Genomic DNA, 25,069 nt, shown 5'->3' with positions numbered 1-25,069 from the left:
ACATTTGTGACAAGTCCAATTTTTAAATCACATAAATAGACTTTTTGGGATAATCTTCATTAGTTTGTAAATAAAATTCATTTATTCGTAGTTTTGACTTTAATTCTGAGTCATTCCATTGTTTGTAAATAGACTTCGGGCCAATATTTAGTATAGCTATGATAAGAGTTAAAAATTTTACACACATAAAGGCAACGCAAAGAATCTTACTAATGTTTAAAACTCGATTATTTAAGTGCAAACTTTTTGTTTAAAAACTTTTTATTTTTTAAATAAATTTTTTTAAAAAAACATTACTGTTATTAAGCTTATTATAGCCATGATAAACAGCAATTGGGAATGGCCTGAGTTGTTATAATTTATCAATTTTAACTAAAATAAACCAAAATTGACAGTCACTATCTTTCGTTAGAAAAAATCCGATCTCTCGAAGTATTGTTGTCGCTTTTCCGCGATGCCGATTAAACGTGTGTCAATAGTTTTTAAAAAAATTATGGTGTTGTAATTAATAAAAACATTTTTTTAAAAATTATTTTGCCCGGAAAACTTGAATTTTGAAAGCTGGACGTGAAGTGCTAATTGAATATCGACAGATTTATTTATTTTAACGCAGTTTTCATATAGTTCCGGACGCGTCCAATAATTTTCTAAAGAGTTCCAGTGATATAATTAATTAAAACATTTTTTAAACAATTATTTTGTCCGAAAAACTTGACTTTTGAGGGCTAAAGGTGAGATGCTGTTCAAATATCGACAGATCTAATTATTTTAACGTAATTCTCATATAGTTCGGGACGCGTACAATATGTTTCTATAAAGTTCAGGTGATATAATTAATTAGAACATTTTTTAAACAATTATTTTGCCCGAAAAACTTGAATTTCTAAGGCTACACGTCAAGTGCTATTTGAATATCGACAGATCTATTTATTTTAACGTAATTCACATATAGTTCGGGACGCGTACAATATGTTTCTATAAAGTTCCGGTGATATAATTAATTAGAACATTTTTTAAACAATTATTTTGCCCGAAAAACTTGAATTTTTGGGCTAGACGTGAAATGCAAATCGAATATTGACAATTATGTCTATTTCAACGCAGTTTTCATATAGTTCTGTACGCGTATAATGGTTTTTTAAAGAGTTACGGCGTTATAATTAATTAAAACATTTTTTAAACAATTCTTTTGCCCGAAAAACTTGAATTTCTAAGGCTACACGTCAAGTGCTATTCGAATATTGACAGATCTATTTATTTTAACGAAATTCTCATATAGTTCGGGACGCGTACAATATGTTTCTGTAAAGTTCCGGTGATATAATTAATTGAAACATTTTTTAAACAATTATTTTGTTTGAAAAACTTGAATTTCTAAGGCTACACGACAAGTGCTAATCGAATATCGACAGATCTATTTATTTGAACGTAATTCTCATATAGTTCGGGACGCTTACAATATGTTTCTATAAAGTTCAGGTGATATAATTAATTAAAACATTTTTTAAACAATTATTTTGCCCGAAAAACTTGAATTTCTAAGGCTACACGACAAGTGCTAATCGAATATCGACAGATTTATTTATTTGAACTTAATTCTCATATAGTTCGGGAAGCGTGCAATATGTTTCTACAAAGTTCAGGTGATATAATTAATTAAAACATTTTTTAAACAATTATTTTGCCCAAAAAACTTGAATTTCTAAGGTTACACGACAAGTGCTAATCGAATATCGACAAATCTATTTATTTGAACGTAATTCTCATATAGTTCGGGACGTGTACAATATGTTTCTATAAAGTTCCGGTGATATAATTAATTAGAACATTTTTTAAACAATTATTATGCTTGAAAAACTTGAATTTCTAAGGCTACACGACAAGTGCTAATCGAATATCGACAGATCTAATTATTTTAACGTAATTCTCATATAGTTCGGGACGCGTGCAATATGTTTCTGTAAAGTTCCGGTGATATAATTAATTAGAACATTTTTTAAACAATTATTTTGCTTGAAAAACTTGAATTTTTATGGCTACACGACAAGTGCTAATCGAATATCGACAGATCTAATTATTTTAACGTAATTCTCATATAGTTCGGGACGCGTACAATATGTTTCTATAAAGTTCAGGTGATATAATTAGTTAGAACATTTTTTAAACAATTATTTTGTCCGAAAAACTTGAATTTCTAAGGCTACACGTCAAGTGCTATTTGAATATCGACAGATCTATTTATTTTAACGTAATTCTCATATAGTTCGGGACGCGTACAATATGTTTCTATAAAGTTCCGGTGATATAATTAATTAGAACATTTTTTAAACAATTATTATGCTTGAAAAACTTGAATTTCTAAGGCTACACGACAAGTGCTAATCGAATATCGACAGATCTAATTATTTTAACGTAATTCTCATATAGTTCGGGACGCGTACAATATGTTTCTATAAAGTTCCGGTGATATAATTAATTAGAACATTTTTTAAACAATTATTTTGCCCGAAAAACTTGAATTTTTGAGGCTACACGACAAGTGCTAATCGAATATCGACAGATCTATTTATTTTAACGTAATTCTCATATAGTTCGGAACGCTTACAATATGTTTCTATAAAGTTCAGGTGATATAATTAACTAAAACATTTTTTAAACAATTATTATGCTTGAAAAACTTGAATTTCTAAGGCTACACGACAAGTGCTAATCGAATATCGACAGATCTAATTATTTTAACGTAATTCTCATATAGTTCGGGACGCGTACAATATGTTTCTGTAAAGTTCCGGTGATATAATTAATTAGAACATTTTTTAAACAATTATTTTGCTTGAAAAACTTGAATTTCTAAGGCTACACGACAAGTGCTAATCGAATATCGACAGATCTAATTATTTTAACGTAATTCTCATATAGTTCGGGACGCGTACAATATGTTTCTATAAAGTTCCGGTGATATAATTAATTAGAACATTTTTTAAACAATTATTTTGCCCGAAAAACTTGAATTTTTGAGGCTACACGACAAGTGCTAATCGAATATCGACAGATCTATTTATTTTAACGTAATTCTCATATAGTTCGGAACGCTTACAATATGTTTCTATAAAGTTCAGGTGATATAATTAACTAAAACATTTTTTAAACAATTATTATGCTTGAAAAACTTGAATTTCTAAGGCTACACGACAAGTGCTAATCGAATATCGACAGATCTAATTATTTTAACGTAATTCTCATATAGTTCGGGACGCGTACAATATGTTTCTGTAAAGTTCCGGTGATATAATTAATTAGAACATTTTTTAAACAATTATTTTTCTCGAAAAACTTGAATTTCTAAGGCTACACGTCAAGTGCTATTTGAATATCGACAGATCTATTTATTTTAACGTAATCCTCATATAGTTCGGGACGCGTACAATATGTTTCTATAAAGTTCCGGTGATATAATTAATTAGAACATTTTTTAAACAATTATTATGCTTGAAAAACTTGAATTTGTAAGGCTACACGACAAGTGCTAATCGAATATCGACAGATCTAATTATTTTAACGTAATTCTCATATAGTTCGGGACGCGTACAATATGTTTCTATAAAGTTCCGGTGATATAATTAATTAGAACATTTTTTAAACAATTATTATGCTTGAAAAACTTGAATTTCTAAGGCTACACGACAAGTGCTAATCGAATATCGACAGATCTAATTATTTTAACGTAATTCTCATATAGTTCGGGACGCGTACAATATGTTTCTGTAAAGTTCCGGTGATATAATTAATTAGGACATTTTTTAAACAATTATTTTGCTTGAAAAACTTGAATTTCTAAGGCTACACGACAAGTGCTAATCGAATATCAACAGATCTATTTATTTGAACGTAATTCTCATATAGTTCGGGACGCGTACAATATGTTTTTATAAAGTTCAGGTGAAATAATTAATTAGAACAATTTTTAAACAATTATTTTGCTTGAAAAACTTGTATTTTAGGGCTAGGCCTGAAACTCTAATCGAATATCGACAGATCTATGTATTTTAACGTAATTCTCATATAGTTCTGGACGCCTACAAGAGTTTTTTAAAAAGTTACGGTGTTATAATTAATTAAAACATTTTTTAAACAATTATTTTGCCCGAAAAACTTGACTTTTGAGGGCTAAAGGTGAGATGCTGTTCAAATATCTACAGTTCTATTTATTTTAACGCAATTTTCATATAGTTCCGGACGCGTACAATAAGTTTCTAAAGAGTTCCGGTAATATAATTAATTAAAACATTTTTTAAACAATTATTTCACCCGAAAAACTTGAATTTTGAGAGCTAGACGTGAAATGCTAATCGAATATCAACAGTTCTATTTATTTAAACGCATTTTTCATATAGTTTTGGACGCGTACAATAGTTTTTTAAAAAGATACGGTGTTTTAATGAATTAAAACATTGTTTAAACAGTTATTTTTCCTGGAAAACTTGATTTTTGAGGACTAGACGTGAAATGCTAATCGAATATCGACAGTTTTATTTATTTTAACGCAGTTCTCATATAGTTTCAGACGCGTACAATAATTTTCTAAAGAGTTTTGGTAATATAATTAATTAAAACATCTTTTAAACAATTATTTTGCCCGAAAAACTTGAATTTTGAGGGCTAGACGTGAAATGCAAATCGAATATCAACAGTTCTATTTATTTTAACGCAGTTTTCATATAGTTCTGGACGCGTACAATAGTTTTTGGAAAGTTACGGTGTTATAATTAATAAAAACATTTTTTAAACAATTATTTTGCCCGGAAAACTTGAATTTTTAAAGCTAGACCTGAAATGCTAATCAAATATCGACTGATCTATTTATTTTAACGTAATTCTCACATAGTTCCGGACGCGTACAATAATTTGCTATAGAATTCAGGTGATATAATTAATTAAAACATTTTTTAAACATTTATATTTTCCGGAAAACTTGAATTTTGAGGGTTGACGGGAAATGCTAATCGAATATCGAGAATTCTATTTATTTTAACACAGTTTTCCTATAGTTCCGGACGCGTACAATAATTTTCTAAAGAGTTCGCCAGAAAGTGAAAGTTTTGAAAATTGATTGAAAATTAACAGGTAACATTACATATAATATATTATAATTTTTAATTTATTTAAAGGGGATTAAGTATGGAGATAAAGTATGTAAGAGTGATATTAAGAAACAAGAAAATATAATATAATCACTAATTTGTGTTTAGTGAGTGAGAGAGGGGTGGAGGGAGGAGAGTGGGAGAGCGTGAGAGATAAAGAAGAGCATTAAATAAGAAAGTAAAGTGTAAGAGTAATATTGAACAATATGAAAATAATATAATTAATATCATTAATATTATAATTAATAATTTAGAGAGTGGGAGAAAGAGCGTGAGATAGAGAAGGGCATTAAATATGATAAAGTGTGTGAGAGTAATATTACAGAAGAAAAAAAAGTGCAATGTTCAATATAAAAATGCTAAGTGGCGCGCGCGAAGCGCGCGCAATGTTGTGGTCTAGTAACAGTAAAAAATCGAATATATAAAAAAATTAAAGAATAAATTTTCGTAATGACATTGAGAAATAGATCAATATTAACGGAACATTTTTTTTCGTTACAATGTAAACGTTACAGTACAAAAGTATCATTATATATTTTTTATTTGGTTTAATATATGTATATAGTATGTATTCACTTTCGGAAAGTGAGTTTAAATCTTCAATGTCAATTTGTATGTTTTCTTTGTTACGAGTACTTTTTTGTAATTGACTCTGTCATGAAAAATAAATTCTAATAATTGTACAGATTACAAGAACGATTTGAAAACAGCTGTTCAAAATTATAATTTATTTGTTATAAAATATATTATCAGCAACTTTGAGGGAGAGAAATCAGAATTTTAATAATTATTATCTTACCAGAATGTCAACATTAGATCGATTTAAAATAGACCATTTTTTGATAAAATGTGCAGTGATAGCTTCTGATTCTTGTCTCAATTAATAGATATTTTTCCAATGGATAAAAACTTCTTCCTAAAGATTGTTTCTTATGTTTAACCATCATACATAGGAATCATTTAAGAATAAATCTGAAAATATTACATTAATGTAATATAATTTTATTATTTTGTTCTTCAATTCTAATTTTACCTATTATTTTTTGGTTGGTATTTCCTTTACGTTTTCTGTTGGTTTAATATTTTGTTGTTTTATGCAACTTTGAAACATTAAATTTTTGGCTTTATCAACTAATTTTCTCTTTGCTGCAATTATCTAGTTGAAGATTTCTGTTTTTGAAACGTACAGATATAGTAGATCGTTGTAGATTCGCCAGAAAATAAGTTCTTTTTTATTTTTACAATGGTTTGATAATTTTGTCTTATTAATTGTTTTATAGTATTGTATTATAATACTTTTTTTTTATAGTATAATACATTAAAGTTTGTTTTTAATTATTTAAGTAAAATGTGGAATTTATTATATATAATTAATATAATATACATTATCGTACTGTTTGCAGTGACAACTAAATAAATGACTCATTATATTCCATTAATGTGTATAAAATTGATTATTTTAAGAATCATTTTAATTTAAATTTTATATTTGTGTGTTACAGTATCATCGTTGCTAACTAACGATCCGCAGTTTCTGAGAGGAGGAGGAGGCCTAGGAGAGGCATCGGGCATCAGTGGAGCAACTTAGCGGTAAGCATTATTATTTATTTCTGTAAAATTAATTTTTTTTGTATTTATCAGTTTTATTTTGATAATTAAAAGATATCAATTAAAGAATTAAAATTCAATTTAAAATATAATAAAATTTTATTTTTATATAGATCTTAAAAATTGCATAATTATTTTAATAGATATTTAATTAAAAAGCAATTATAAAATTATGTGTAGAGTAAAAGTTAAGAATTATTGATTCTTTTGAACGCTAATTTTATTTTAAAATTATGTTTCTATGTTGCAGAATCATCGTAGCGACGCTGCTGCTGATAACTCCACTGCTGCGCATCGGTCGGTGAGAGATAAAGATTGTATATTAATAATTAATTGCATGTTGCATGAATTAGATTTATATCAGAAATTATGTGATGTGAGTCTATAAATTGTTTTTTTACAAAAAGAATGTGTATATAAAGTTTAGGGATTTTAACGAATTAAGTTCGATAAAACGCAATGTCTCTTGCAACCAGGAAGAGGTTGAAGAGGAAATTTAAATAAGAGAGAATAATTAATCATTCTAAGATGTAAGATAAAACATTGAAAAGGCAGAGACGTCCTCGATTAATCGCTCATCATTTTTAATTATCCCTAATTATTAATCACTCAATTTGTACTATTTAATTGTAATTATTAATTAAACAATTAAACAATTAAATTTTATCTAATACTGCTGTATATGATTTTAAATCTCATAAACTTTTCATCTCAATCTTGATTCGTTGTTACTTATTATGTTTATTCTCAAACGTATTTCATGTAAATGTTCAGAAATAGCGATGTGAGATTCAAAGAGAATTTATTTTATTTATGTTTTTTTATTATTTATAATTTATATGTTTTTATCAATTTTTGACTTTTTACACACACTCCGATAAATTATCATGACAATATTTTAAATTATAATAGACATTTTATACTTGCAACTGTGGATGACTCAGTTAAGTTGAAATGTCTCATTATTTTGTTTTTTTTTCTTAAGTTAGATAAATTATAATTTTAAACATTAGATCCAAATTTAGTTTGTTCTAAACCTTTATTCATATATTTATAAAATTATATATTTGTTCAATATGTAGATAATGTACATAAGCCTTCCGCATCTAGACTGCAGTACTAAAAAAACCTGTAACACATACAAATGGAAACTACAAATAACAACGTATAATAATATACTTTTTATATAAGAATTTTTAAAAATTATATATGTGCAATTTATATTAAATGTTAAAATATTTTTTAAAGTTTTAAAAAAAAGTTTTGAAGTACTCAAAAGTCTTGTAACAGAAATGTCTTAATATAACAAATGTCGGTCATTGTGTATTTGCATATTATTAGCGCCACTAACATAGTTGCAAGGTGTTAATTAACCACTAAAACTCATTACCTAATAATGAAAATATTACGAAAATGACCATACTCTTACACAGCCTATACCATTATTAATGCAAAGTACAATTTAATTTTTAAGAAATAAAAAAAGGCCTGTTCTAATATTAACGACTTCTTTATATAATTAAATAACATAGTTTCGCAATTAAAAGTGTCATTACAAAATTTTTCATTGCGTTGTATAACATGTTTGCAAAATGTACCAAAAAAATTAAATAATAATTAATAACAATAATAAAATTAATAAATAAAACCAAAAATTTTATTTATTTTAAGTTTATTATTTAACTTAGAATTAATATTTTGTGCCATGCAATAATTTTACAAATTGACATTGCTTACGTGTGTACACTGTTACCCTTTTTTACTTTTTTTAACCTTACATTAAAAGGGCATATATATTTGAAGCTGCAAAAAAGGCATTTTTCATGAGTTTTTTTCAGAGCTAAGAAAGAAACTATAAAAATTATTTTTTGTATAATAAAGTACATCTTTTAGTTCTTATAAGTGTATTATAAGAACTAAAAGAGAACACTTTATATTCTATAAAGTGTAATACAATGATTTTGTTGAAAAATTCCTCCGCTCCACTGTCGTATAGTCAATCGTGCCGTATAGTCAATGTTTCCACGGTGACAATAACTTTTCTTTCTCTGTTCAACCAAAATACAAAAATTAAACGGCGTTTTAAAAAAGAATAAATTTCCTTGTTGTCGTATTCGATATTTAAATTTAAATATCGAATATTTTTGTATTTTTTTTTACAAACAGAAAAATTTTGCCCTTCTAACTTTAAAGGACCGCCATTTTGTTTTAAATTCGACTTTTAAAAATTGGATATAATAATGACAAGAAAAGTTATTCTTTTTTAAGATAACATTTGGTTTTTGTATTTCGGTTGAACAGGGAAGCAGAAATCATTGTCACCGTGGAAACATGTACGGTTGACTACACGCAACCGTGAAGCGGAAACATTTTTCAACAAAATCATTGTAATAAAATTTGTATAAGAATTACAAAATGTTACTTCACTATGCAAAAAGTCTCATATTTATAGTTTTCTTTTTGGTTCTGAAAAAAATTCATGAAAAATGTCTTCTTTTTTGTGGCTCCAAACATATATGCCCCCTTAATTACCTGCGCTCTACGCATCCATCATCACTCGTAGGACAGACAAATACGAGAGCGAACTTTTTAATATTGTCATATATGTTTTGAGATTTACAATAAGAAATTTGCCAGCAAACAACTGAACTGGTCGTTGCGACCGCATGGTGACGAACACAACATTCCTCATCAATTTTGTTTGTAATGAATGCCATTTGCAGCCGTAAATCGAATCCGCGATTTCTTCCATTTGACACTTCAGATAATCGCCCACAAAACTGTATAAGAATAATTGTAATAACAAACTGCTCAACACTGTTATGGATTTAATAATCATTACTGCGTCATGCGCTTTCAATGCTATGATAAGTTGGAAACCTGAAAAAAATATTACAGTTACAAAATATATATAAATCAATTTTGTCTGATATTATTAACACAAAAACTGTTTATTACTTTATTATATTATATTACGATAATAATTACGGGGTGGGATTGAAAAATATTCTGTGTACATTTGATAAGATTTTAACTAAATATTTTTTTTTTTTATATTTTTAATAATTTAGCGATAAAATATACTGCTCGTACCATACAGAAAAGTGTTGAATTTAACACATATTTACCTATTAAACTAATAATAAGACAACTGCTAAAAACTTGCACAAGCAAAACGGAACTTATTACTTCTGTTAGAAATTTTGCATGCTCTATTAGATAAGAGTGTCTTGATGCCAATACTGAAAAATCCTTATTTAAGTTTCCGCTTTTCATGCCATATTTAAAAAACTCAACTTTTAGAAGTTCCATTTGACCGCATAGATGGACAGTGATACCAAGAAAAAGTGAATCACTGCCTTTAGAAACATATTTCAATGTTACTTTAAATTAATTTATACTAAAAATTTTATTTGTAAATAAAAATTTTTAGTTAAGATTTGTGATAAAAGTGATATAAAAGATCAAAATAGGATTGCATTACAATTGCAAGACAGCTATATGACATGCAATAACAAAATGTGAAATATTTAAAAACATCTAGGAAGATTTAATTTATAATATTTTATAAAAATAAACGTTTCATTCTATTAGATATCTTATTTAACTGGTAATAAGCGTAACGAATAAGATTGAAAATAAAAATATAAAAATTAAGAACTATATTAATTAATTTTACATAAAATAAAACTATTTAAATTAAAATTATATATTGTATCCAAATCTCTTCGGTATTAAATAATTAGTTTATTACCACAATTGCCAGTACCAATAAATATCAACATGAATAATTGCATCGTATTGATCGTGAAGTACAAAATCGTAGGAATGTGGAGGTCCCCTAGAAATGTTATGGGCACAGGTAATTCCGCGCCTTGATTCTTGATTGTTACATTAATTTGGATATCCTCACCGTCATCTGCTATTATAGGTAGCAGAAAAAAAATTACTGACGCGGCATAAGTACTGAATATAATACTATAGCAAATCATTCTTCCCATGAATGCGTGCCGTCGCATGATGGTGCGCGTCCTCTCGTTGTCGATCGCGAGGTAATCTTTCACGGCAGAAGAGAAATTGCGAATCATATTGTCGGCATATAAGCGGAATGACAATACCTTTAGTGCACAAAGAACAGTGCAGGACATAAGCATAAGAGCATCGAGTTTCACATAAGCATCGCCGCTACCAAAATTGATTTCGAGGAACAATATGATCGTCATGACGGTCTATACAGACAGGAAAAATTGGTTATTATAAATCTTTATGTTTGTTTTTTTGGCGGTTATTACGTTGTGTCCACGCGGAACATTGAATTGTGTCCATTGAACATCTCACTCGATTCACTACATACATATGTTGAAAATGCAAGTGGCAGAAAAGTTATGTTATAATATGTAATATGAAAATTGAGAACATACCATACTTATACCGCTCGCAATAGATCGGAATAAAGAAAATGTGTTATATTTTTGCAAAGGCCAAACGCCTAATGGCAGAGTCAAGAGTTTGAAGGGAGTCATGGCATATGTGATATCGTCGTTCCATAACATTATGCAATTGTCCACGCTTGCACGATACTCAATTGGTCTTCGTCCATAATACGAATTGATCCTCTGTGACATTCGCTTTCACGTTTCATATTTTATTGACGTTGCACAATTTAGCATTTACAGAAATACCTTGTTATTTTTTGAAAGACAGTTACTTTAAATATTAAACAGTCCCTTTATATGGAGGAGTGGGGCAAAGATCGAATTGGAAAAAGGAGGGAGTACTTTTTATTTTACTTCCAATATATATATTGTCCGTTGTTGATCGTGCTGCAATATATTTTTTATACAGATACGAGTATATTGTTTTTATTAAAAACTTATGACTAGTTTTGAATTTAGTGCATTAATTTTCTAAAAATTGCGAGCAGTAATTGTCAATGTCAACAAATTGTTCAGGTATATTCTATATTTTGTATATGACACTTTTAATTAGCAAATAAACAAATAGACTGTGATATACACAACAAATAGATTGTGATGATAATTAGCAGTTTTGTTTAAATTGTATTTTCTATATGCTATCTTCACATGCTATATAATATCTTCACATTCTTTCTCTTACTTCCATACTCATTTCTACCACAGGCACTGCAGAAAAAACAATCCATATTAAGACCCCAAGAATAATTATAAAAAAACATTGCCAATGTAAGCCATCACGATTATTGGTGCATAGAGTATTAAAACAAAAGATCTTAAAAAGAATAGTTTGAATGTCGTAAATTTGTTAATATTTTGATTCTGAGTGTTTTTCTTTTTAATTGTTTTAAATATTCTTTTATCAATACTTTTATATTTATACATCTCTCATTAAACATAATATAAAAGCCATAAATTAATAGCGACGAAAAGTTAAAAAAAATATATCACATATGAAAATTATTTGTTGGAAAACAGTTTAATAATTTGCATAGATAACATTTGCATCTTGTTTTCTTCATAAGTGAAAAAGCAATCGTCATAATTATCAGAATGTGGAAATTCTTTGTGTATTTCACTGGAGTATACAAGTATCTGCATAGTGACAGTTATAGAAATTTTATTTTGGTAAAAAAAACACGTGTGACTAGTATAAAATAAATATAAGAGATAACGCAACAACTAGTTAATGTTTCTGATGATACTAGTATACTTATGACATTAAGTTGAAAATGAATCGGAAATAAATACACATTCAATATAAACATAATGAAAACTCTTATTTAATTATAACTGTAAAAACAATAACAAAGTATTGTGAGCGTGGTTTTCGCGTTTTCGAGTTTATTGCGTACGGCAGCTGTAATCAGCTGTTGCGGAAAATTAAAATTATCGATCGCTTCGGTCAGCTGTGACAGACGAAATCGATTGCCATGTGAATGTTAACTAATAGAGTTGTTCTTGGCACGTCTTTGCGTTTGGACGTATTCTGAGAGCTTTTTTTGTAAACGTTGGTTAATAAACCATTCTTAAGAGTAATAGAGCCTTCTCCTTTCCGGTCGCGAGCGCGAGTGCAGTGTGAGAGTGCAACAGTATTATTTCTCTACAATAAATTTTGTACAAATTGCATTGAATAAAGTGTATGTGCAAAATTTGTGCGTGTGAACGTATTATTATAAAATCTATTTACTCTTAACGTCCTTATTTATTGCATCGGTTACAGAAGAAAATCCATTGGTTTTAAGCCCATTAGTTTACATAATTCCCTTTTGATCTTGCCAACTATTGGCGGTGGACCATAATGGATTGTATATGTATATACGAGGTATAAAGTTGCACTAGCGAAGCACCAGCTCTGATCTTGGCGTAAGCGTTTTTCCTCCCGGAGGAAACACCGATAATTGGGATGCTGCCGCGCGTTTGTCTATACATATTGAATATCATAGCTGTAGAAATGTTTATAAGAGGTGCATCAATAAGGCTACCACTTTCCTCTTTGTTCGGATTAGTCACGTTCAAATCAAGTTTGGTCGCGTAATCGTGGTATTGCACAAGACTAAACTATCAACTTTGGATTTCTGACCTAAAATTACGTCTGCCACGTCTTGTCGCTCAGAAGTCGACAGGCCAAGAATCAATTTCTTAAAAACAGCGGCTGTTTGCTACCTAACAAACCTCTCGCTGCGTTTATTCTGTTCAGTAAATTCTTCTTGTTTTGCAACGATCTTAAACCTGGGAAGTATTAGGACTAGATACATTATAATTAGTAATCCGCTACATCAACGAATCTTTTTATGCCGTCGATGTAATCTAGAACTCCGTCTTTTGTTTCCTTGTTTCTTTGTAAATTGACCCCAACAATACCGTCAAAATTTGTATTCTCTTTCAACCTCTTAAGGCGTTCCCATACGATATCATGACTATTGCTGTTAAATCGATATCTATTTACAGCATTATCTTTCGGCAACCTAAAAACTCTGGGTTTTGGATTGTCTGGTTGAGGTTTAGGCATTACGGATCCTATAAGAGAACAATTTAAAATTATTATCTTGTTATATCAAACATTACATTAGGAATCTAGGTTTCTGTTGTCGCGCATGGGCCTTTTACTTACCTTTACAAAACTGAAACCAATCCAGTGCAATCCTTCTACTGCCCTTCGGATCCTTGTTCATCGATTTCTGCAGCCATATCTATTGGATTTTTAAAGTGCAAACTGAACACGGTGATCTGTAGGCCTATTCTGTAACTTTTAACGACAATGTCGATAACGTTATATTGTCGTTGCACATATATGTGACAAAAAAACTGCGTAACGACAATATACTGAACTGTTAAGAGTTACAGAATAGGTCTACTGGAGTAAGTTGGGATCTTCCTTTTTCTGTTTCGGCACAAGACCATATTTCAAGACTTTCACTGCGAGTTTGTGGGCGATTTCTAGATCAGTTGCACGAGAGGTATGACGGTGTCCCTGTAAAATCTTTCATTGGCCTGATAGACAGAAATGCCACCAAACAGAGCGACAGCGCTACTCGTCACGATCAAAAATGATTTAAACTTTGATTTATTACTTAATCGCTGAGCCATTCCAATTGCGAAACGCTTACTCAAATTTATATGAGTTATTCTGCACTACCGACACATATGCAAGTACAAACGTTAACATCATTGAAAAGATAAAGCTTTAGAAACCACATGAAGCAAAATATCTACTTATTTACAGATTACTGTTGACAGCTTCGTCAATACAAATTGCCAATTTCTAACCTGTCATGGTTAGAAGTTGGCAATACAAAAGTTGAACTAGAGAAATTTGAGAGTAATTATGTTTGATAAAATTTTATTCAATATTAGATTTAATTTTAGATTTAAAGTTATGACATATTTTTGATTTTGAATATTATTTATACAAATGTAGCGACTCTATAATGGATTAAAAAGGAACGAGATTTTATATAATTCTCCACATACACAAGAATAAATTTAAAAAATTAGATTTAATTTGAAAAATACGGTATATCTTTTTTAAAAAATTATATATTTGTTTAATATATAGATAATGTGCATATACACAAGCCTTGGGCATCCAGACTGCAGTACTAAAAATCTATAACACATACAAATAGAAACTACAAATAATAACGAAAAAACATACTTTTATATATATATAAAATTATATATGTGTAATATTAAATATTAAAATATTTGTTTAAAAAGTTTTGAAGTATTGAAAAATCTTGTAACAAAAATGTCTTATAACAAATGTCGATTGTGTATTCACATATTACCGCCACTAACATAGTTGCAAGCTGTTAAGTAATCACTAGAATTCATTACCTAATTACGAATGATCATATTCTTACACAGCCTATACCGCTATTAATACAGAGTGCAATTTAGTTTCCAAGAAATAAAGAAAAGTGCTTTTTTAAAGCCTTAAAAAGCCTGTGTCAATATTAACGACTTCTTTATATAATTAAGTAACACAGTTTTGCAATTACAAGTGTCATTACAAAATTTCACGATGTATAACACGTTACAATAATGTACCAAAAAAATTAATTTTATTTATTTTAACTTTATTATTTAATTTAGAATTAATATTCCGTGTCGTGCAATAATTTTACAAATTGATATTGCTTACGTGTGTGTACACTGTTACTTTTTTTTACTCTTTTTTTACCTTACATTAATTAAATGCGCCCTACGTGTTCATCATCACTCGTAGGACAGACAAATACGAGAGCGAACTTTTTAATATTGTCATATATGTTTTGAGATTTACAACAAGAAACTTCCCAGCAAACAACTGAACTGGTTGTTGCGACCGCATGGTGACGAACACAACATTCCTCATCAATTTTGTTTGTAATGAATGCCATTTGCAATCGTAAATCGAATCCGCGATTTCTTCCATTTGACACTTCAGATAATCGCCCACGAAACTGTATAAGAATAATTGTAATAAAAAAATGCTCAACACTGTTATGGATTTAATAATCATTACTGCGTCATGCGCTTTCAATGCTATGATAAGTTGGAAACCTGAAAAAAATATTATTACGGTTACAAAATATGTATAAATCAATTTTGTCTGATATTATTGACTGATTATTGACACAAAAACTGTTTAATATTTTATTATATTATATTTCGATAATAATTACGGGATAGGATTGGAAAATATTCTGTGTACATTTGATGAGATTTTAACTAAATATGTTTTTTAAAATAAAACTATTTTTAATCATTTAGCGATACAAAATATTGCTCGTATCATGCAGAAAAATGTTGAACTTAACACATATTTACCTATTAAACTAATAATAAGACAACTGCTAAACACTTGCAAAAGCAAAACGAAACTTATTACTTCTGTTAGAAATTTCGCATGCTCTATTAGATAAGAGTGTCTTGATGCCAATACTGAAAAATCCTTATTTAAGTTTCCGCTTTTCATGCCATATTTAAAAAACTCAACTTTTAGAAGTTCCATTTGACCGCATATATGGACAGTGATACCAAGAAAAAGTGAATCACTGCCTTTAGAAACATATTTCAATGTTACTTTGAATTAATTTATACTAAAAATTTTATTTGTAATAAAAATTTTTAGTTAAGATTTGTGATAAAAGTGATATAAAAGATCAAAATAGGATTGCATTACAATTGCAAGACAGCTATATGACATGCAATAACAAAATGTGAAATATTTAAAAACATCTAAGAAGATTTAACTTATAATATTTTATAAAAATAAATGTTTTATTCTATTAGATATCTTATTTAACTGGTAATAAGTGTAACGAATAAGATTGAAAATGAAAATATAAAAATTAAGAACATTATTAATTTATTTTACATAAAATAAAACTATTAAAATTAAAATTATATATTGTATCCAAATCTCTTCGGTATTAAATAATTAGTTTATTACCACAATTGCCAGTTCCAATAAATATCAACATGAATAATTGCATCGTACTGATCATGAAGTACAAAATCGTAGGAATGTGGATGTCCCCTAAAAATGTTATGGGCACAGGTAATTTCGCTCCTTGATTCTTGATTGTTACATTAATTTGGATATCCTCACCGTCGTCTGCTATTATAGGTAGCAGAAAAAAAATTACTGACGCGGCATAAGTACTAAATATAATACTGTAGCAAATCATTCTTCCCATGAATGCGTGCCGTCGCATGATGGTGCGCGTCCTCTCGTTGTCGATCGCGAGGTAATCTTTCACGGCAGAAGAGAAATTGCGAATCATATTGTCGGCATATAAGCGGAATGACAATACCTTTAGTGTACAAAGAACAGTGCAGAACATAAGCATAAGAGCATCGAGTTTCACATAAGCATCGCCGCTACCAAAATTGATTTCGAGGAACAATATGATCGTCATAACGGTCTACACAGACAGGAAAAATTGTTTATTATAAATCATTATCTTTGTTTTTTTGGCGGTTTTTACGCTGTGTCCACGTGGCATTGAACATCTCACACGATTCACTACATGACTACATACATATGTTGAAAATGCAAGTGGCAGAGAAGTTATGTTATAATATGTAATATGAAAATTGAGAACATACCATACTTATACCGCTCACAATAGATCGGAATAAAGAAAATGTGTTATATTTTTGCAAAGGCCAAACGCCTAATGGCAGAGTCAAGAGTTTGAAGGGAGTCATAGCATATGTGATATCGTCGTTCCATAACATTATGCAATTGTCCACGCTTGCACGATACTCAATTGGTCTTCGTCCATAATACGAATTGATCCTCTGTGACATTCGCTTTCACGTTTCATATTTTATTGACGTTGCACAATTTAGCATTTACAGAAATACCTTGTTATTTTTTGAAAGACAGTTACTTTAAATATTAAACAGTCTCTTTATATGGAGGAGTGGGGCAAAGATCGAATTGGAAAAAGGAGGGAGTACTTTTTATATTACTTCCAATATATATATTGTCCGTTGTTGATCGTGCTGTAATATATTTTTTATACAGATACGAGTATATTGTTTTTATTAAAAACTTATGACTAGTTTTAAATTTAGTGCATTAATTTTCTAAAAATTGCGAGCAGTAATTGTCAATGTCAACAAATTGTTCAGGTATATTCTATATTTTGTATATGACACTTTTAATTAGCAAATAAACCAATAGACTGTGATATACACAACAAATAGATTGTGATGATAATTAGCAGTTTTGTTTAAATTGTGTTTTCTATATGCTATCTTCACATGCTATATAATATCTTCACATTCTTTCTCTTACTTCCATACTCATTTCTACCACAGGCACTGCAGAAAAAACAATCCATATTAAGACTCCAAGAATAATTATAAAAAAACATTGCCAATGTAAGCCACCACGATTATTGGTGCATAGAGTATTAATACAAAAGATCTTAAAAAGAATAGTTTGGATGTACAGAATTTGGATGTCGTAAATTTGTTAATATTTTGATTTTAAGTGTTTTTTTTTTTATAATTGTTTTAAATATTTTTTTATCAATACTTTTATATTTATACATCTCTCATTAAACATAACATAAAAGCCATAAATTAATAGCGACGAATAGTTAAAAAAAATATATCACATATGAAAATTATTTGTTGGAAAACAGTTTAATAATTTGCATAGATAACATTTGCATCTTGTTTTCTTCATAAGTGAAAAAGCAATCGTCATAATTATCAGAATGTGCACTGAAAAAAAATGCAATATATTCAATAAGATATGTTATTGCGGGCTGCCAATTAAAAATATACTCAATACAATAATATATGCTATTGCAGTATCAACATTGTACTTGCATTAATAGCAAATATTATTGTATTGAGTATTTTATGTAGTTGGCAGCCCGCAATCACATATGTTATTGGCTGTATTACATTTTTTTTCTGTGTGGAAATTCTTTGTGTATTTCACTGGAGTATACAAGTATCTGCATAGTGACAGTTATAGAAATTTTATTTTGGTAAAAAAAACACGTGTGACTAGTACAAACTAAATATAAGAATTAACGCAACAACTAGTTAATGTTTTTGATGATACTAGTATACTTATGACATTAAGTTGAAAATGAATCGGAAATAAATATACATTCAATATAAACATAATGAAAACTCTTATTTAATTATAACTGTAAAAACAATAACAAAGTATTGTGAGCGTGGTTTTCGCGTTTTCGAGTTTATTGCGTACGGCAGCTGTAATCAGCTGTTGCGGAAAATTAAAATTATCGATCGCTTCGGTCAGCTGTGACAGACGAAATCGATTGCCATGTGAATGTTAACTAATAGAGTTGTTCTTGGTACGTCTTTGCGTTTGGACGTATTCTGAGAGCTTTTTTTGTAAACGTTGGTTAATAAACCATTCTTAAGAGTAATAGAGCCTTCTCCTTTCCGGTCGCGAGCGCGAGTGCAGTGTGAGAGTGCAACAGTATTATTTCTCTACAATAAATTTTGTACAAATTGCATTGAATAAAGTGTATGTGCAAAATTTGTGCGTATGAACGTATTATAAAAAAATCTATTTACTCTTAACGTCTTTGTTTATTGCATCGGTTACAGAAGAAAATCCATTGGTTTTAAGTCCATTAGTTTACATAATTCCCTTTTGATCTTGCCAACTATTGGCGGTCCATTGTATATGTATATACGAGGTATAAAGTTGCACTAGCGAAGCACCAGCTCTGATCTTGGCGTAAGCGTTTTTCCTCTCGGAGGAAACACCGATAATTGGGATGCTGCCGCGCGTTTGTCTATACATATTGAATATTATAGCTGTAGAAATGTTTATAAGAGGTGCATCAATAAGGCTACCACTTTCCTCTTTGTTCGGATTAGTCAAATTTGGTCGCGTAATCGTGGTATTGCACAAGACTAAACCATCAACTTTGGATTTCTGACCTAAAATTACGTCTGCCACGTCTTGTCGCTCAGAAGTCGACAGGCCAGGAACCAATTTCTTAAAAACAGCGGCTGTTTGCTATCTAACAAACCTCTCGCTGCGTTTATTCTGTTCAGTAACTCTTGCAAATTCTTCTTGTGTTCGGTACTCAGTTAATAACGAGGAATGCGCGGGAAAAATCCCCCTTCTACAACAATAAAGACAGCGAACGCGGGTAACGATTTACCACGGAGAACGCGAGTGATCGACACTCTCTCTTGAGCGCTCAAACTAGTAGCATCGAATTAAATCTCGCTGCGGCCGAAATCAGCAATTTTTCGTACTTGTACGGACTGAACCTTTGTCGAACTGTTCCACAATAAATCCTATATAAGGTGTTTAATAGTGTAATTATTTCTCGCGACAACTTAAACTACGCGAGTGGAATTATCCAAACCAGCCAGCCTAATTATCCAAGCAAGATAGTTCCAGCACGTACATCTTGTTTTGCAACGATCTTAAACCTGGGAAGTATTAGGACTAGATACATTATAATTAGTAATCCGCTACATCAACGAATCTTTTTATGCCGTCGATGTAATCTAGAACTCCGTCTTTTGTTTCCTTGTTTCTTTGTAAATTGACTTCAACAATACCGTCAAAATTTGTATTCTCTTTCAACCTCTTAAGGCGTTCCCATACGATATCATGACTATTGCTGTTAAATCGATATCTATTTACAGCATTATCTTTCGGCAACCTAAAAACTCTGGGTTTTGGATTGTCTGGTTGAGGTTTAGGCATTACGGATCCTATAAGAGAACAATTTAAAATTATTATCTTGTTATATCAAACATTACATTAGGAATCTAGGTTTCTATTGTCGCGCATGGGCCTTTTACTTACCTTTACAAAACTGAAACCAATCCAGTGCAATCCTTCTACTGCCCTTCGGATCCTTGTTCATCGATTTCTGCAGCCATATCTATTGGATTTTTAAAGTGCAAACTGAACACGGTGATCTGTAGGCCTATTCTGTAACTTTTAACGACAATGTCGATAACGTTATATTGTCGTTGCACATATATGTGACAAAAAAACTGCGTAACGACAATATACTGAACTGTTAAGAGTTACAGAATAGGTCTACTGGAGTAAGTTGGGATCTTCCTTTTTCTGTTTCGGCACAAGACCATATTTCAAGACTTTCACTGCGAGTTTGTGGGCGATTTCTAGATCAGTTGCACGAGAGGTATGACGGTGTTCCTGTAAAATCTTTCATTGGCCTGATAGACAGAAATGCCACCAAACAGAGCGACAGCGCTACTCGTCACGATCAAAAATGATTTAAACTTTGATTTATTACTTAATCGCTGAGCCATTCCAATTGCGAAACGCTTACTCAAATTTATATGAGTTATTCTGCACTACCGACACATATGCAAGTACAAACGTTAACATCATTGAAAAGATAAAGCTTTAGAAACCACATGAAGCAAAATATCTACTTATTTACAGATTATTGTTGACAGCTTCGTCAATACAAATTGCCAATTTCTAACCTGTCATGGTTAGAAGTTGGCAATACAAAAGTTGAACTAGAGAAATTTGAGAGTAATTATGTTTGATAAAATTTTATTCAATATTAGATTTAATTTTAGATTTAAAGTTATGACATATTTTTGATTTTGAATATTATTTATACAAATGTAACGACTCTATAATGGATTAAAAAGGAACGAGATTGTAATATAATTCTCTACACACACAAGAATAAATTTAAAAAAATAGATTTAATTTGAAAAATACGGTATATCTTTTTTAAAAAATTATATATTTGTTTAATATATAGATAATGTGCATATATACAAGCCTTGGGCATCCAGACTGCAGTACTAAAAATCTATAACACATACAAATGGAAACTACAAATAATAACGAAAAAACATACTTTTATATATAAAAAAAATTATATATGTGTAATTTATATTAAATATTAAAATATTTGTTTAAAAAGTTTCGAAGTATTGAAAAATCTTGTAACAAAAATGTCTTATAACAAATGTCGGTTGTGTATTCACATATTACCGCCACTAACATAGTTGCAAGCTGTTAAGTAATCACTAGAATTCATTACCTAATTACGAATGATCATACTCTTACACAGCCTATACCGCTATTAATACAGAGTGCAATTTAGTTTCCAAGAAATAAAGAAAAGTGTTCTTTTAAGGCCTTAAAAGGCCTGTGTCAATATTAACGACTTCTTTATATAATTAAGTAACACAGTTTTGCAATTACAAGTGTCATTACAAAATTTCACGATGTATAACACGTTACAATAATGTACCAAAAAAATTAATTTTATTTATTTTAACTTTATTATTTAATTTAGAATTAATATTCCGTGTCGTGTAATAATATTACAAATTGATATTGCTTACGTGTGTGTACACTGTTACTTTTTTTTGCTCTTTTTTTTACCTTACATTAATTAAATGCGCCCTACGTGTCCATCATCACTCGTAGGACAGACAAATATGAGAGCGAACTTTTTAATATTGTCATAAATGTTTTGAGATTTACAACAAAAAAATTGCCAGCAAGCAACTGAACTGGTTGTTGCGACCGCATGATGACGAACACAACATTCTTCATCAAGTTTGTTTGTAAGGAATACCATTTGCAGCTGTAAATCGAATCTGCGACATCTTCCATTTGACACTTTAGATAATCGCCCACAAAACTATAAAAGAATAATTGCAATAACATAGTGAACAACATTGCTATGGTTTTAATAATCATTACTGCATCATTCGCCTTCAATGCTAAGATAAATTGGAAACCTGAAATATAATATTATTACGGTTACAAATTATGTATAAATTAATTTTGTTTGATATTATTGACACAAAAACCACTTATTAATTTATTATATCATATTACGATAATAAATACGGGATAGGATTGAAAAATATTCTGTGTACATTTGATGAGATTTTAACTAAATATGTTTTTTAAAATAAAACTATTTTTAATAATTTAGCGATACAAAATATTGTTCGTATCATGCAGAAAAATGTTGAACTCAATAGATATTTACCGATTAAACTAATAATAAGACAATTGGATAACAGCTGCACGATCAAAATGAAACTTATTAGTTCTGTTAGTAATTCCGCATGCTCTATTAGATAACAGTGTCTTGCTACCAATACTGAAAAATCCTTACTTAAGTTTTTGCTTTTCGTGCCATATTTAAAAAGCTCAACTTTTAGAACTTCTATTTGGCCGCAAATATGGAGAACGATACCAAGGAAAAGTGAATCATTGCCTTTACAAATAGAGGTCAATGTTATTTTAAATTAATTTATACTAAAAATTTTATTTGTAATAAAAAAGTATTAATTAAGATTTGCGGTAAAAGTGATATAAAAAATCAAAATATGCATTACAATTGCAAGGCAGCTATATGACATGCAATAAAATATCTGAAATATTTAAAAATGTCTGAGAAGATTCAATTTATAATATTTGTTAAAAATAAATGTTTTATTAGATATTTTTTTTAACCGGTAATAAGCGAGACAAATAAAATTAAAATTAAAAATATAAAAATTAAGATACTTATTAATAAATTTTACATAAAATAAAACTATTAAAATTCAAATTATATATTGTATCGAAATCTTTTCAGTATTAAATAATTAGTTTATTACCACAATTGCTAGTACCAATAAACATCAACATGAATAATTGCATCGTACTGATCACGAAGTACAAAATCGTAGGAATGTGGATGTCCCCTAAAAATGTTATGGGCACAGGTAATTCCGCGCCTTGATTCTTGATTGTTACATTAATTTGGATATCCTCACCCTCGCCTGCTATTATAGGTAGCAGAAAAAAAAATGCTGACGTCAAATAAGTACAAAATACGATATTGAAGCAAATTATTCTTCCCATGAATGCGTGCCGTCGCATGATGATGCGCGTCCCCTCGTTATCGATCGCGAGGTAATCTTTCACGGCAGAAGAGAAATTGCGAATCATATTGTCGGCATATAAGCGGAATGACAATATCTTTAGTATACAAATAATAGCGTAGTTCATAAGCATAAAATCATCGAGTTTTACGTAAGCATCGCTGCTACCGAAATTGATTTCGAGGAACAACATGATTATCATGGCGATCTACGCAGACAAAAAAGACTGTTAATTATAAAATTTTATTACTTTTTTGTTTGTATGCTGTGTCCACACTGCACTGTATACCTCATTTGATTCGTCACATATGTTGAAAATGCAAGTGGCAGAGAAGTTATGTTGAAATGTGTAATATGAAAATTGAGAACGTACCAAACTGATGCCGCACACGATAGATCGGAATAAAGAAAACATATTATATTTTTGCAAAGGCCAAACGCCTAATGGCAGAGTAAAGACTTTGTAGGGGGTCATAGCATATGCGATATCGTCGTTCCATGACATTATTGCAACCGTCTAGAGGTCCACGGTTGCACGATACTCAATAATATTGGGTTGTGTCCATCGTACGAATTTATGCTCTGCGACATTCGCCTTCACGTTTCATATTTTATTGAAGTTGCACAATTTTAGCATTTACTAAAATACAGTGGAATCCCGTGTTAGTCAACTCCGTAGAAACTATGCCCTTCGTATCTACTCGGCGCAGGCAAGTGGCGTAAGTGGGGGCTAGATGACAATTCCGCTACGCCTGAATTTCACGGAGTTGGAATGAAACCCAGTAATAGGAGATCACTCGGCGTTAGCAGACTAGAGCTCTGAACAGTCTACTAACGCTGAGTTCCAATGTACCTTGTTATTTTTTGAAATGCAGTTACTTTAAAAACTAAACATTCTTTTTGTGCGGCGAAGTGGGGCGAAGATCGAATTGAGAGAAAAAAGGAGTATGTTTTATTTTACTTTCAATATATTTATTGTCTGTTGCTAATTGTGCTGCAATATATTTTTTATGCAGATATTACATTTTTATGAAAAATCTATGACTAGTTTTGAATTTAATGCATTAGTTTTTTAAACAGTGCGAGTAGTAATTGTTAATATCAACACATTGTTCAAGTATATTCTATATTTTGTATATGACACTTTTAATTAGTAAATAAACAAATAGATTGTAATATACACAATAAATATATTGTGATTATAATTAGCAATTTTATTAAGATTGTATTTTCTATATGTTATTATTTCTGTAGATATTACTAGATATATAATATTTATTATGTGGATTTAATGTTTATCTTTACACATGTTACAGAGAAATATAAAGTAAAAATTTTTAATATGATTATGTAAGTTTTCATACAACTTTAATATATTTTTTATAATTTATAACTTTTCGTAACAAATTTTTTAGAGAGCAAAATGCCTAATGGCAGAATAAA

At 29.8% G+C, this 25,069-nt stretch overlaps 3 protein-coding genes and 2 pseudogenes across 6 annotated transcripts; all 5 read right to left on the bottom strand.

The window, feature by feature from the left end:
• Positions 1-7,576: 7,576 nt before the first annotated feature.
• On the bottom strand, positions 7,577-11,802 carry LOC118644132 (odorant receptor 2a-like). 2 transcript variants are annotated; one of them, XM_036286599.1, is made up of 5 exons: positions 11,171-11,802; positions 10,504-10,978; positions 9,878-10,108; positions 9,282-9,629; positions 7,577-7,878 (listed from the first exon to the last, which is right to left on the bottom strand). In XM_036286599.1, exons 1-4 carry the CDS (start codon positions 11,372-11,374, stop codon positions 9,289-9,291), a joined length of 1,251 nt encoding a protein of 416 aa, XP_036142492.1. In that variant the 5' UTR covers positions 11,375-11,802; the 3' UTR covers positions 7,577-7,878; positions 9,282-9,288. The 2 variants fall into 2 exon arrangements, with proteins under 2 accessions (XP_036142492.1, XP_036142503.1); XM_036286610.1 differs by lacking the exon at positions 9,878-10,108.
• Positions 11,803-12,906: 1,104 nt separating this feature from the next.
• LOC118645496 lies at positions 12,907-14,411 on the bottom strand (annotated as a pseudogene).
• A 2,233-nt stretch (positions 14,412-16,644) lies between these two features.
• LOC118646596 lies at positions 16,645-17,606 on the bottom strand. The gene is made up of 2 exons (XM_036289818.1): positions 17,324-17,606; positions 16,645-17,139 (listed from the first exon to the last, which is right to left on the bottom strand). The coding sequence occupies exons 1-2, from the start codon at positions 17,525-17,527 to the stop codon at positions 16,645-16,647; spliced, it is 699 nt and encodes a 232-aa protein (XP_036145711.1). The 5' UTR covers positions 17,528-17,606.
• Positions 17,607-19,280: 1,674 nt separating this feature from the next.
• Positions 19,281-21,915, bottom strand: LOC118645528 (annotated as a pseudogene).
• A 140-nt stretch (positions 21,916-22,055) lies between these two features.
• On the bottom strand, positions 22,056-24,199 carry LOC118645475 (odorant receptor 49b-like). Of its 3 annotated transcripts, none has more exons than XM_036286559.1 (4): positions 23,916-24,199; positions 23,360-23,834; positions 22,744-22,974; positions 22,056-22,486 (listed from the first exon to the last, which is right to left on the bottom strand). In XM_036286559.1, exons 1-4 carry the CDS (start codon positions 24,129-24,131, stop codon positions 22,146-22,148), a joined length of 1,263 nt encoding a protein of 420 aa, XP_036142452.1. In that variant the 5' UTR covers positions 24,132-24,199; the 3' UTR covers positions 22,056-22,145. The 3 variants fall into 3 exon arrangements, with proteins under 3 accessions (XP_036142452.1, XP_036142470.1, XP_036142459.1); XM_036286577.1 differs by having other exon boundaries at positions 22,873-22,974; XM_036286566.1 differs by having other exon boundaries at positions 24,000-24,199.
• Between the last annotated feature and the right edge of the window lie 870 nt (positions 24,200-25,069).

Source organism: Monomorium pharaonis, chromosome 1 (assembly GCF_013373865.1).
Source record: "Monomorium pharaonis isolate MP-MQ-018 chromosome 1, ASM1337386v2, whole genome shotgun sequence".
NCBI classification, from domain to species: domain Eukaryota; kingdom Metazoa; phylum Arthropoda; class Insecta; order Hymenoptera; family Formicidae; genus Monomorium; species Monomorium pharaonis.
The sequence above is the reverse complement of the archived record's forward strand: the minus strand, read 5'-3'. Positions and strand labels throughout refer to the sequence as shown.